This window comes from Macrosteles quadrilineatus, unplaced genomic scaffold, assembly GCF_028750875.1.
Source record: "Macrosteles quadrilineatus isolate MER2022 unplaced genomic scaffold, UCM_ALF_1.0 Scaffold_2__2_contigs__length_208266976, whole genome shotgun sequence".
Taxonomy (NCBI): domain Eukaryota; kingdom Metazoa; phylum Arthropoda; class Insecta; order Hemiptera; family Cicadellidae; genus Macrosteles; species Macrosteles quadrilineatus.
The window spans coordinates 76,876,973-76,892,566 of NW_026542595.1; the positions used below are offsets into that span (position 1 = coordinate 76,876,973).

Consider the following 15,594-nt stretch of genomic DNA (forward strand, 5'->3'; position numbering starts at 1 on the left):
AGCATTATTCCTCATTTTATTCGGCATGTTATGCAGAATATATATTAAAATATATCAAGCAGGTACTTGTCTACTAACTTGCTTTACTTCATTAATTTTCATTACTTTTCAATCAAGATGTTAATAATTTTTAATATGGCAATTAATACGCCCACTGGAATAATTTGAGAAAAAAGTTGTATTAAAAAAATGATTAAGATATTTTAGTTTGACATAACTCACATTTAAAAAGGCAGATTCCAGTTTCAAAGCATACTTAATTGGAGAATAATTCATTAAAAATATTCTCTTTAAATAATTTGGATTTTAAAATGTGTCATTTTTCTTATTTATGAGCGTGAATATGTGTAACCATTTTATGGACGGCAAATCTTTCTTTACCAAGTTTCATATAGAAAATGACTCATAAGAGTAGAGATATTAACTTTACTCCATAACAGTATCGAATAAACTAGAACTGTCATATTTGCTGTACAGTTGAATATAAAATTAACATTTACTTTCTGTCGTGATTCCTTTTATTGAACGGTTTAATTGTTACTGGCTGCACTCATACTTTGCGATTAGTAGTTTATACTTGGATCATTAAGGGTTTTTTAAGGACTTCATATGTTAAATAACTGAGTTTAGACAGAACACGACTTTACGGCTTGATTTACGTGATTCAATTATCCATTCAAAGTTTAGATGCATTTGCATACGTCGTAAGGCGTTAACTAAGAACTCCTTTGATAATCCTCCCAAAAAGTGCTGAGATAACAGTGCTAAGATTAAAATCAAAACGCCGTTACCGGAGAATTAAAGAACCAAGAACCAAGAAGAACCTTTAAGAGTAAAAATACGCAATACGAATCATCTAATTTTTAACCGCATTCGTTAACAAAAAATCTGATTTATGATTCGTATTTACTTACAAAAATACTGTTTCTAATGTGGTCCAAACACGTTGCAAGTTACTATAACTAGTTACAATATCTTTATCGAGAACTTTGTTGCCTTAACATGTGATTAAATGCTTAAATTTTCGTCAGTAAAAAGAAGTCTTAAACATTTCGAAACTCTATTAATATTGCGAATCTTGATCTAATGAAACGACCCTTAAAAACGTAAAGGCTAGGACATAAGAAATATTTTAGTTTATTTTATACATTTAAAAAATAAAAGGATATTTTTAATTTTAGCAATAGTAAGGAATCTACAGAGTCTGGTATAAATAAAACATATTTTGATGTAAATATGAGGCTAAGGTCTACGATGTATTGGAAAGTGGCTTCTCGCTGGACAAACCTTGTGTGGAATACTTAATCGTCCACCACCTTCCACAAAATATAACCCGTATATCACCGTGCTACGTGACAAGTGTAAAAGTCTGGCTTTAGATTCTATGAAAAATGCTCTAGAGGGTGCTGTAGAAGGGAATAGGCTGATTACTGAAGAGGAAAAGCGGACCGTGTCTGAAGTTACATTAGAACCCAGGGACATTGGGTGTTTTTGACAAAACCTGGCAACGTAAAGGTCACAGGTCTCTGAATAAGAAGGGACATGAACCAGCATTGACAGTAGTAAGATTATGTTTGACGCCATGTTGTCAAAATATTGTACATTTCAGAGATCAAACTTTGGTTTTAACTACGTTTCACCAATAGAAGTGAATATCCGATGAGCCCCTTAGAGTCCCGAAGAAGGAACGTGGTTTTTAGGGGATGGGGAGGTGGGATTTATATATAATCCATGATTCACGAATTGAGGTCATTTGTGAAGTCGTTTTCAAGGAATACACGGCGTCAATCTATGTCAATAGAACCACCTTTATAAGATATTTAGCATATTAGGACATGTTTTTGTTGTCTATAGCCGGTTAAAAGCACCTTAGAACCAGCTCCTGACGACATTCTGAATCTTTTTTCGTGCTCATGTGAAGGAAGCTGTTCCACCCAGCAAAGTACATGCCTGAGAAGCGGTATTCAATGTTCTGTTATTTGCAAAGTTTGCGAGGCCATTTCATGTATGAACCATATTCAAGAATTTGAAGCTTCAAGTGCAAGTTGTAATAATTCCCAAACGGTTCACTTTGGTTAACTCAGGAGCTAAGCAGACAGTGGGATTGTCAACACAAGACAGTTATTATTTCTTATTGAAATCAAGAAAATGTATGTTTTGTTAAATGACATGACCAATTCATGTATATGTTATTTTGGTTAAAGAAAAATGAAATAATGTTATATATTTTCATAAAGTCATAGTTTAGAACATGTTTTATGATTTTAAGTTCAAGTAAATAACTAAAAATCTTTGCGTAGCCCCTACTTAATGTGTGTACATATAAAGATTTATATGTTTTGTATATATGTTTTATCCTGTTTTTATATCCTTCAGCAAGTTAAAGGTAACAATTCTAAGTAAAAAAAAATGTCTTTTTATTATAATTGGTAAAATATAATTTACTGTCAAAATTAGTAAGTTTTTTTTTTAGTTGATGGTACATTTTTCTGAAAAAAAACATAACATTATGTTCTACTAATCATTATGTTCATTAATAATTAATTAATAATCAATAGTCATTATGTTTTTCATTATGTTATAAAGAATTGCATATAATGTTTTTTTCTATTCTAAAATCTATAAATAAAAGAATGTGTGCCACCATTTCTATCGACCTGTGGACAAACAAATGATGCATCAATCATATCCGACTGTAATTGAAATTAAATAGTAGATAGGTGCATTATGCCCCCAGTGATTGAAATGTTGCCGAGTCGATGCTTCTGCGAGTGATCTGTTTATTTATTTAATTTAATCAGGAAACTATTTGTAACCAAATTAAATAGTTTCATATGGTTAAATGCGCTATTTCATGGAATAACCGTGGTTTATCGCCATTTCAGTGAACAAGTAAATAAATATAGTACATACAAATCACTGTATATTACCAATGCAATAATTAAGTAACCCATAACATAAAAAATTTGTAAACAACAGTCTTAAAAATCTTTTAATATGTTGCCGAGAATGAGTTCGGAAATAGACAACTGTAACATACGCCCCAAAGCTACACTGGTCGTCAAGAAACACCCACAAAGCCGGGAAACAAAAACATTAAGAAATTTATCGAAAACAGAGAGTTCCCTTAGCGCATTGTTGAGCAAAGTTAAGGATAAGACACGACGATGTTTCAAACATTGTATTCTTAATGCGCGTTCGATAGTGTCTGATATAATTCTAACAGAAAACCCCTAGAAGCGATCGCACCGACGATTGTACGAAAGATAAATGATCTCACACGCAAAGCATCTGACTCAAAGAGCGTCAATTCTCTAAACATACATGTACTTGTTTTGTATATTTTCACCGAAAACAAGTACAAGGGGCCGTTAGTTAGAGTTTATTTTACTTTAGTGTCCGTAATAAAAACGGGTTAACCATTACATAGAAATGTCAAGGTACGTTATGTTATTCGTTAAAACAAGTTAGTGTTCTGTTTACAGCACTTAAACTAAATTTAGATAATAACTTAGGATAATGATCAACAGCTTTCGCTTTTGTTATATACTTAAAATTGGAAAACTAGTCTCTTGCTAGATTATTTACTGTTATAATTTTTACTTCCTGATAGTTGCTTAGACCATTGTCAGTCCCGGGACCGTCTCAGTCAAGTACACTGGTGGATGTGCAAGAATATGATTGGGTTTGTATAATTTTCCAAGGTTTAGATCATAGTCTAGTGTGTCTTAGGCAAGAAATGGGTCCACAAAATATTAATTCTCCGTCACTAAAGAAGGCGTCTACCCTTGTATCAGAAAATTGTAGAGGTAGGATAAACTAGAGTAATTAGACCTAATTTTAATTAGAACTTTAGTTTTAAAGATATCTGATCTATTTAACACAATGAATCATTCATTTTATATACTTTTGAATTCCTATAAAATGTATTCCACATTTATTCCTTATATGTATATATATTATGCAAAAGTTTAAACTTCGGACTTGAAGACACGATTCTTTATTCTACAGCATGCAAGGGTTTGCAAACAAAAGCATGGAAGTTATAAAATATAATAACTCAATTGTTTTATTTTAAAAAAGTATAATGGTTATAAACAGAAATAATTTTACAATTCCCACTTTAGATTATGTCATTATCATATTGTATGTGAATGTTACAAGTACAAGATGTAATTTTTAAATTGTACATAAATGTACTCACGACTAATATATCAGTAATAAAAAGTGTACCCTCTAATTGTAAAAGATTTTTTTGTATAATAGTTGTTAAAAGTTAAGGAATTCTCATATGTAAAAAAAAATGCAAGGAAAAACATTGGCGTACAACAATAAAGTAACGACGGACCATTAGATAGACAGGGTCCTCATATTATTAGGTTCACCATTTGAAACATGCGAAATACAAATTTTACAGAAATTGTAAGTTCTATTGAGGAAATAATCTCCAGAGATATCGAAGATATATAATATCTCTTACTAACAACATTTATTTTACATAAAAGTCAGTATTACTTGGTTTTGGACATGTATGATTTAACTATCAAATTTTTTTTTATGTTGCGTTTCTTATTTTTCATATTATCTGATTTTACGATTATCGTAAAAAAAACTCTATAAATTCAAAACCATATTATTCCATTTGAAACATCTAATTTATAGTAAAAAACGCAGATTAGTAAAAAAGAGTTCTAAAAGTGCATGCATTAACCCATTCCACGTTTCCTGCAAGTAAAAGCCGTGTTTATACAGATTTTCATAGTATTTTATAAACCAAAAGAATCTTTGTATAAAAAATGTAGGGGGAAAATTGTATTTAAAAAATGTAATTAAACTTTAAGATTTGATTTATTAAATAGAGTATTAGGAAAGTAAAATATTATTTATATAAGGTTTGATGTGGATTTGAATAGACACTTGATTTTCCTTTTCACCAAACTCAATTCGTTCATAGTCTGATACAGTTAAAAACTTTCAAACAGAGCAATATAGCTCAGTAGCAATTTAAAAAAATAAATATAATAATATTGCCATGAAATCATTATATACAGGAAGTCGATAAAATCCATTCAAACATCAAGAAGGATTTATTTGTTTAAATTAAATTAATTAAAAATGCCACTTGCGTAGATACAAGAAAAAAGTGGATCAGGTTAACTGGAAGAAAAGACCATGTGGCCCTCATGTTCGTATCAATAAAGAAGTATTTTCATCCAATACTAACGTCGAGGCAAGGTTTACAAACAAAACGAAAAGGCAAAAAAGAGAAATACTAGTGATACAACTAAACCATTACCTACCAGTTGAGGCTACCTCGATGCCACAATCTCACTAAAAGTTATAGAAGAAAATGCCTTTGGACAAGATATCAAGACATCAAATTATAATGTATCACTAATTGTTTACAATTGTTATTTAATTAATAATAATTGATTTATAACGGTTTTATTCCAAACATACAAAAATTTTGTTTTGTGGAAAAATTGAGTGAAATCAGTATCATTACACTGAATAAAACTGTTAAAATAAAGCTGTTAAAACATCTTTGGAGATTATTTCCTTATTTTATATTTTCTTTGTTGATTAAGTGGGTGCCAACAATCGATGCAGATTATAACAATTAACTTTTGTTAGTCTTATAAACATGCAACAATGAATTGTGAGACAAAATTTTCTGTCTGGGTTTTGAATTTTTTTAATCGTCTTATTTAAAGCATTTTAATATTTTTGAAGCTTAAGTTTTGTAAGTTTATTACGCTAAGTGTCAAAATTATAATAATTGCAGAAAGAACCCTCTGGTTATCATGCCTCAATATTTCAATATGTATATCTTTGGTCTAATAGAGTGATCTTGCGAATATCTTCTTTCTTATAAGTCTTTTCATATTTTACGTTAGAGTTACATTCGTAAAAGTGGAATCAAAGTCAAAATGTATTGTTTTAATAGCCAAGACGATTTTATCCCATGATAATAACAACGTGTGAAAAAATTGTATTTTCAAAGGACTATGGTGTAACAGTTTTCACCATTATTGCATTTAAATCATTTTATTCAAATCTAAAAATTTACCATGGTTTCACTGAAATAAAATAAATTATAGTTCGGATATCATGAATTTAATGCACCTGTACAGTGATACTATTTTAATCGAAAATTCCCTGTAACTGATTCTAGAATTAGTGTAAAATAAAACAGCCATTTGAAAACGATTTTTTTGTAACTGTACAAAGTACACAAGGATTGAACAGTTAAAGTCTGCACAACTTCCTCAATAAATAGCAATACACAAACACATACTAAATAGATCGAACACCCTAACTCTTCAAAATTCATAAACACTTTCAAATAAATTCATTGGAGGAAAACATATCTGTAAAAGGATTTGGGATCGTTTTTTGATATCGATAAACTATAAATAATTTCTATGATAGGAAATGAAGGCCGTCTTTTGAAATCAAACGAGAAATCGGCATATGCTCTTAAAGTTGAAATTCATCTTTAAATCCCTAACCCTAAAAAGGATAAGTAATAGTTTTAAACTTTCAATAGTTAAGAGTCCAACCAATAAACAAAGAAATCGAATTGTACAAGACAGAGTTATTTAGGGAGATATAAAAAATAAGATGTGCAATAATATTTTTATTAGTTTTAGGTCTATGTATGTTTAATTTTAAATGAATGCATTTGTTTGTAACGGTCAGTATGTATAGAGTCAGCTGTACAGATTTCAAGGTAAATCTGTAAAATACTCTTAAAATTGAAATCAGAATTCAAATCTCTAGATACTACGTTTTATGTTTGAAGTCAGAACATAAAACAGAAAATTTTAACCTTTAAAAAAAATTGCATTGTGAAACTCGAAAAACTTAATTTTAAAAAATCTAATCTTTTCTAAGAATGGAAACCAAACGGAGGAAAATAATTTGTAACGATTATGTAAGGGTAATTTTCATCAAACTAGCGAAAAAGATACTGTTCCTTAAGTACGAGTCGATATATTATTAAGTTTTTTTTTTCATCCAGATAAACAAAATAAAAATCAAACGCGTTTTCAAGTAGTTTCCAAATAATATACGCCTTCGACCGTTCTTGTATGTATGAAACGTAGAACAACAGTTGACATTAATCTCGTCCTGTAGTACAATCGTCATCTTCTCTCCACCTTGTACGTACCGTCAGGGTTGGCGGCGGCGGAGACGGCGGCGGCCAGCAGGCAGATACAGGAGGCGGCAAACATGACGACTGAGTGCCGTCCCCGAGGTAGCGGCTTATAATGCCTCCCCACCTGCCGTACCCGCCTCCCCCACACAACACAGATATAACTAACGATTTAACCAAATTTCCTTACAAAAGATTTGGATTCGGAACATTATTAATGTGATAGATGGCAGCATTATTTCTACCTAAAAATGGAAAAATCAAATAATTTCAAGCCAAGTCATTTAAGGAAAACCATTTAAACAGGTTGGACTTTTAATATTGCTACACACTGAAATTGACATGCAAAATTTGAGTTATTAGGAAATAAAGTTAAATAAGTTTTCTTCCCGAAATGTTATTTTCATGTGGCTTGTATATTATTTCTTAAGGATACCACGTTTCTAAACGCACAAAAAAGTAGAAAACAATTTATAAATATGTGGAGAGAATAAATACTTGTAAGATTTAAAACGAAAAACGTAGGACGCATGATATAGCTAATTTATGATTATCTTAATCTTTTGAATTCTTATTATCTATTGCATGCGTCCCACGATTTTAGTTTAAATCTTACAAGTATTTATTCTCTCCACATATTTATAAATTATTTTATACTTTATAGTGTTAAATGTGTAAATATGTAAAAAATAAATTGTATAGCTTATACGTACATAACCAAACCTTTTTTAATGTAAACACATATTTTGCTACTATTATCATAATCATAAAACAAACAAATCTCTCGGGAGCAAAACCTGTACCTCTTAATCTCTGCTCTTTGAACAAATTGTCAAATTAAAGTACTTTACAGCTTACTTTATAATTCAAATATTTACTACATTCTTCCAAAAAGTAAACATTATTATTTGGACGCCGATGGGGCGTAGCCCAAGAGTAATATAAAAATAAAATGATTAAATATCGCATTGACATCCATTTGTGAGCTATGTTTCAAGATTCAAGTCTCTAAATCGTCGGGAGGTTGGTTTAAAATCGATCGCGAGCTAATAAACACGTTATAAAATGGCCAAAATCTTAAAAATTTTCAAATTTCTTTACACCTAATTTTTACTGGTTTATTCCTGAATACTTAAAACCACATTTCGCAGTTTTTATCAACTTTAAATGGCGTAACATAAATATTATACCTTGCTATGCAGAAAAACAAAATTCGCGGTTTTCGCATTCACCGCACAAAATGGTAGTTTTAAAAAATACTAGTGTACCTGTTGATTGAATTCGAGCAATTGCTAAGTCTTACAGGAGGTTTTTTTTTTTTATAGACGAATAACAGTCACAATTTCTGATGACTTTAAAAGGTTCGACTCAAAGATTATGGAAATACTCAATATATACATAACAGATCGATGTGATCAACATTTTTTTGTAAATATCTAATCATTTTTCTAAAGCAGATCTTGTTTTTTAATGTTTTCTACAAATTAATAACATTATTCATAGCTGCATTAGAATGTCCATAATAACGATTATAAATTCTAAAAAAAGAAAAATTGCATTATTTCTATTTCTACTCCTTGGTGGTGTTCTATTAATTTCCGATGCTTCCATTGTTTGCAAATCAACTCTTTCAATAATTACTAAAAACTGCAGCACAGTGTTAATTCAGTTTTCTTTTTAGTATATAAATTCATCCAGGCTCTCTCGCTTTTTTCCATTGTTATGTTTACGCTGACCCAAATTCAAATAGTAAATATTTCATTTTAACCAAGTTAATAATGTTTGTAGCAAACTTATTTACTGTTTACAATTGACATATGTTTTTCTTCTCACTTTAAATTTCTAACAATAGCTGGAGTTTCAAACAATGTTTGTTTCCCATGTTACTTTTATGGAGGAACACGAAAATTTAAAAGGGTCCCAGGGCCTCACTCTCTAATTATTTCCCTAAAAAGAAAATTCCCTACACAACTTACGCTCTTTCCAATAACACCAAAAACATGTCAATCGGTTCAGTAGTTTTGGAGGAGTAATTGTCACAAAAAAACCTGCTAGCGTATTAAATAGGTATAGATAGATTTTCACCCTTTTTATAGTATTTATAACAACTACACACTACTAGTACACTCTAAATAAAAAATGTCCCATCAGGCAAAAACAAAACAAACAAAAATTAAAAAATACAAAACATATAGGGAATTTTTTTTATCAGCTGAGTATTGATGTTTTCCTTGCGAAACTTACAGGGTTATGTATCAATTACAAACATTGAGTGTTTATGTCTCCAAAAAGTGAGTTTTTATTTAAGAATTGATCTTTAATTATTATTATTTTTTTTTTATGGGGAGAAAGAAAAAGAGTGTGATAAGTATGAGTATTAGGAACAAGAAAGTGGTAAGTTGCAGATGGAATAGGTATGAATTACAAAGCAAAACACAGTCTGTTGGAAGCAATGTTAGTATTAGGTCTTGCTTAAAGACAATCTTATTTCTGAAGAAAACATTGAAATAGATGTGGACCCAAGTGATTGTCTAGATCCTGATGAACTTAAGAATACTCCAACAGGGTTTGCACTACACAAGTCGTATAGGCCTAATGATTTTATTGAAGCCGTTGAGACCGCTTCCACATATGCAATTATTGATGAAGATATATTAAAATCGTTCATAACTCATTTTCCATGTCCAAGCTGGCTTCAAAGGTCTGTTTGTGTAGAAAATTTAACAACTCTGGGCTATGCCTCATCCTTGATGGTTCAGTGCATCGATTGTGGAGAAGAGTACCCTGTGAGTTTGTCGCGTCTCGTCAGTGGCTAAGCATCGGGTAAAACTCCTTTTGATGTAAACAGAAGGGTTGTTCAGGCATTATCTAGTATGGGAAAGACCACAGAGGCGTAGAAATTTCAGCATGAACTTAAATATGAAGCCTATGACAATCAATGCGTACCAGTACCACAGAAAAAAAATTGCTGGAACACGAAATAAAAACGTGGAAACTTCGCTCACTCAAGCAGGGGCTCAAGTTCGAAAGTATTATGCTGAACTGGATGAAGTTCTACCTGCTAAGCCTATGGAGGTATGTGTTAGCTTCGATGGAAGCTGGCAAAAAAGAGGATTTACCTCTAAATATGGAGTAAGATGTTGTATACAGGCAATTACTGGCTTCGTTATTGACTTTCACGTGATGTCAAAATACTGCAGACTTTGTGAGAACTAAAAAGAGAACTAAATGTTGAAGAGTTTGAAGCATGCGAAATCCAACACAATACAAACCTATGTGTCGGAGAAACTACGAAGGATATTCGCCAGCTATGGAAAAGGCAACAGCAGAGGAATTTTAGAAAAGATCGGAAGATTTTGACCTGCAGTATACGAAAATGGTATCCGATAACGATAGTCTTACGTGAATGTGTCATATATGGAAATATACCTTGGTAAATAAATAGAAAAAATTAAGTTACTGAACAATTATTATGCAAAGAGACTAGTCACTGGTTTGATAACTATTGTACGGAACAACCACGGCAAAGGCGAACCACTGGGTGGAAAAGCTTATGGCAGTCAAAGGAAACCACGATAAATGAACTAACAAACTATAACAGAAAAGCTGTTCAGAACAATCTAAACTGTGTTGTTAAAATGAGAAAGGCTATTTTTGCAACGATTTACCATTGTGTCTCTACTCTGCCCTACTAGGAAAAAAGGCCTTAAGTCCAAAAAATTTAAAAATTGAGTTAAGGTCAAAACTTAAAGTTAAAAACTGATGTGAAACTAAGCACAGCTTACGCCCCGAAGGAGCAGAATAGTGGTGTTTTACCAACTAATAAACAAATCCCAGAAAAGCACGTTGAAAAGGTAAAAACACCATTGAGCCAAAAAGTATTGAATGCAATACCTCTGTACTATGTAAAGCTGTTCCTTTAGTAAGGTTGACATCAGACAATCTGCTGAATAGGTGTGTGTTGCTAGAAAAACCCAGAATGCTAATGAAGCTCTCCATGGTGTCATTTGGTCCAAGTGCGTTAAGACTACCTTTGTTTCAATAGACACACTTGAACCAGCAGTAAGTACTGCAGTTTCTGAGTTAAACTGTGGTAGACTGAAAACCATCCTAGAAATCCAAAAGCTGCTGGAACAAGTCATGGTAAAAATACTACGAGTATAGCCAAAAATATTGATCAGAAGAAGCACAAATTGGCTGAAAAAAGAAAATCTAGCAAATATCCTAAAGAATAACGTAAAAATATGTTTAAAATTTTTACGATACAGGGTGTGCCAAACACTTAGGGTCACTAGTTCAAATCTCGGAATTTTCAAAAGTAAACATATGTCATTGTTAAAACCGTTTTAAAGGTATTTAATAGACACAAATTTTTGCGAAAACAGAAATTAATTATCTTTTTCTGTTTCAAAACGGCGGAAGTTTATTGGGAAAAATCAAATTTTTTTATACTCTGTGTTTCCTATACCAATGCACTTAGCCCTTCTCCGGTTAAATTTTCTTACTCGTTATAAAATTACCTTTAGGCTACTGTGATATGCTACAAGTAATGTTTTTTTTATTGTAAAAATAACAATAAAATGATTTTTGAAAATTAGCAAATGCCCATTTCTCAAAATTTTCATATGTCAAGTGACACATCATTTTATATATTTTTTTTATTTTTTTTTATTCTTAAACTTTGTAATTTACACTTACTTCGTATCTGTTTGAGTTTTTGTGTAAATATCAAAAAAACCTCATTTTCCTATATCGAATGGATGTTATTTGGGTTTAACCCTAAATTAAATGGGGCCTTTAGTGTTAAAATTAAATTTTCAGGATAATTCAAGTTTTGTCAAGATTCACATAAGACATTCGTTTGCACTTAAATTCATTCAACTTATATAGATATATTTTACTTGTACACCAGGCTAAAAATAAATATTATTGAACTATTCAGAAGTATTATACTCTGTGCTAAAATTTAAAGATTTTATTTTAAATAAAAATTGATATCGTCTTACATTAATCTTTGATGGGATGTGATTGAATGTCACCTAATTCCATAGTTATTTAATAAATAATAATTAATAATTAAATAATTCTTAAGTTAGAATTTCTACATTGATAAATTACAGTTGATTACATATCTTACTATAAATAATTAATAGAGCGATCAAACCCGTTTTTTTTAAACTCAGTAGGTTTAATACAAGTTTTTTTTTCTCGCACGGAGTAAAATCCTTTAAGTTTAGAATACACGGAACCCCACACAATCACAACTGGACCTTAACTACCTATTGTCCTTTTAATGTCTTTTCAGAATCCTTACTGTACTTATATAACGTTTTAAGTCGCATTTCTAAACATAAAGTTTTTATAGGTCTCTGTATTGCAATAATTGTTATAGTTATTCTAAATAGTTCTGATGGACATATGATGCTTCAGTCATCAAATCTTAAAAAAACTTAAGGTGATTGGATAAAAAATATATCCATGATTGAGCTGTGATGATATTTGATTAGGATCAGTAAAATTAACTATTCACAATTAAACATCACGAGTAAATGAATATATTGAAAATTAATTTAAGATATACGTTATTAAAACATTTGACAAACCAACTTAAATGTCTCCAACTACAACTGTAAACCAACAAAGGTCATTTCCAAGTGAATTAATACAAATCCTACTAGATGTCTTACAATATAAAAATATACAAAATAAAACATATAAAATGGAACACTAATCCGACGAATGATTTTCATGTATAATTAATATTATTATGTATTAAATCCTCGATTATCTTTAACAAAGTAATTTATCGGATATATATGTTAGTATTTTTGAGGAAGATCGTAGTTTATCTACAGTTTTATAATTGCGTTTCTTCATAGGACTAACTACTATTTAAGTTTCCTTTAATAGAAAAAGGTAGCGGACTTAAAATTCATATATGTTATAATGGCAACTTTTATCTATTTCTCGGTCACAAAAAATAGATTTTAAAATGAAAAGCATCAAAACGGTGATGGAGTTTTTTTGACATATACAGGGAGCGGCAAAATAATCCGACGGTTTTCTTTGCCGCCCTGTCGAGCGAATGAGTGGCGTAGGGTGGTGGGAATAGGGGCGTTACAAAGCCAACGTGTGAACATTTTTAGTAGCCAAGGAGCCGTGGGATAGCGGAGAAACATGTATTTGTAGTAGAAGTGTTTTTAAAAGTGGAAATTCCTGTGTAGCTGTTCAGTACACGTTTCAATGTGGGTCCAAGGGGAAAAGTCCCAACTCAAAAAACCATTTTGCAGTGAGTAGGTAACTTCAGAGCTACTAGTTCAGTATTGAAAAAAGCCAACAGGCTGTCCAAGTCCAAGGTCAGCCCGGACGCTAGAGAACGCTGAGAGAGTAACCTGTGGAAGTTAGTCCTCAGTGGTCTAAACGTTAATAATCTGCAGCTCTGAACTTGTCTGGCCGCTCGATAGAAGAGTATTACAATACAACCTGCATTTCCATTCATACAAAATGGCAATTGTGCAACAGTTGAAACCCAGAGATGCAAAGCGCATCTCTTTTTCAGAACAAGTCGTGATTGATTTTCTTACATGTAACAACATTTTCATTACGAGCGACGAATCACACTTTCAACCACAACATACAGTCTTCCTCACTCTCTTTAGTTTCACACCACATAGTCAGATTTTAGTTTCAATGCAGAACTAGTAGCTCTAAAGTTACCCACCCACAGCAAAATGGGGTTTCGAGTTGGGACTTTTCCCCTTGGACCCACATTGAAACGTGTACTGAACAGCTACACAGGAATTTCCACTTTTAAAAACACTTCTACTACAAATACATGTTTCTCAGTTATCCCACAGCTCCATGGCTACTAAAAATGTTCACACGTTGGCTTTGTAACGCCCCTATTCCCACCACCCTACGCCACTCATTCGCTCGACAGGGCGGCAAAGAAAACCGTCAGATTATTTTGCCGCTCCCTGTATTTGAAATACTTTAAGGTTTTTCTAAGAGTATAATTTAAAATTAAGTACAACAGACAGACTTTGCGACCGTATTTTCGTACTATCATGCGTATTAAAAGCTATAAACACTAAAAACAGAATTAGGTCATCAAAATAACTAATATGACGATTAAAAGTCACAGTGTGGGCCTTGCTAATAACTCAATATCTGAAGATATTTAGCCAATTGACAGCCAAAGGACAATTTTAGTACGAAGGGAATTCGTGGAATTACATATGTTCCTACAGTACTAGTTTTCAGTGGATTCAATTAATTTATCCCACGAATGTTTTGTGTACTGTATCTAACAGCACCTTATCTGTACTCTGCGAGCCTGTGTAGTTAACTTACAAATTGCGACGGAGCTTAACAGCCATTACGCCACGGAAGTAGTCAACGCCCGTTTAGCTCAAGTTAATGAAACTTTGTGACGTCAGTAGTTGTCTCAACTTGAGACTAATAAAAATCCTGATTCAAAATTATCTAACCATCTGAAGCGAAAAAAATCTAACCAATATAATGCAAAACTGTAAAGGAGTATTTTGATATTTCAGAGTTTATTTTTATTTATTTATTCAGGCAAACGGACCAATGAAAAACCCCGTGAATGTCAATATGAATTTGTCAAAGAATGATACAACAATACTATTAAATGTACGAGATAGTAGACCAGGGAAAGTTGTTGGAATTAAGTGTTCAAAAATTGGGCAACGTCAGAAAAAAATGGAAACAATTTCAGTTGTGAGTTAAACATCTAGCATGTGTTTAGCCACCTCGTTCATTTGGTAAAATGTAGCCCAAAATATGTTCGACAATGAACTATATTTCTTGACTATAAGAGCAGTAGTTTTTAACTATCTCCACAAATATAATATCACCACCAGCAGTTTTTTTCATGTACAGGGAATGTAACCAAATTTAATAATGTAACAAAATGAAGACTTGTAAAAGTGAGTCATTTCTAAAATACAGTGAGTGTAAGGCAACGAAAATATTAAATTAAAGTCATTCATTTCTTTTTTAGGAAAATGCTTATAAAAAGTGGTATTTAAAGCTTTACTCTAGGTTAATAATCCTTGCATGAGAAACAATGGTATATTATTCCAGCCAATCGTTGTCGTCTTAATTAGTGTATCGGGGATAAAAATTTCCTGCGTAAAATTACAAAGTTTAAGCCATCTCTAAGAAGTAAAAAACCGTCATGAAAACAACCCCTCAACAATGGTGTCAGTCTCTAGGGTGGTCGTCATTCTTTGTAAAACGTTCTTCTTGTGCCAGTAACCACGATCTGAATCTCAGTAAATGGGATGTCACTTTTATTGTAATGTATTACTTTGTCTGAATGTTGCCAGTTAACATTTTTTCTTGTGACCGAATAAATCAGAGTTAGATGTTCTTTTAAATTTGGTTTAATAATTAGCATATTGAGTGGT

General features: G+C 31.8%; 1 protein-coding gene across 1 annotated transcript in view; it reads right to left on the reverse strand.

Moving 5' to 3' along the window:
- Positions 1-7,238, reverse strand: part of LOC128984447 (uncharacterized) — a 92,782-nt gene extending 85,544 nt beyond the window's left edge. The window contains exon 1 of the mRNA XM_054403767.1: positions 7,175-7,238. Within this exon, the coding sequence (XP_054259742.1) occupies positions 7,175-7,238 (64 nt within the window). The remainder of the gene's footprint in view (positions 1-7,174) is intronic.
- Between the last annotated feature and the right edge of the window lie 8,356 nt (positions 7,239-15,594).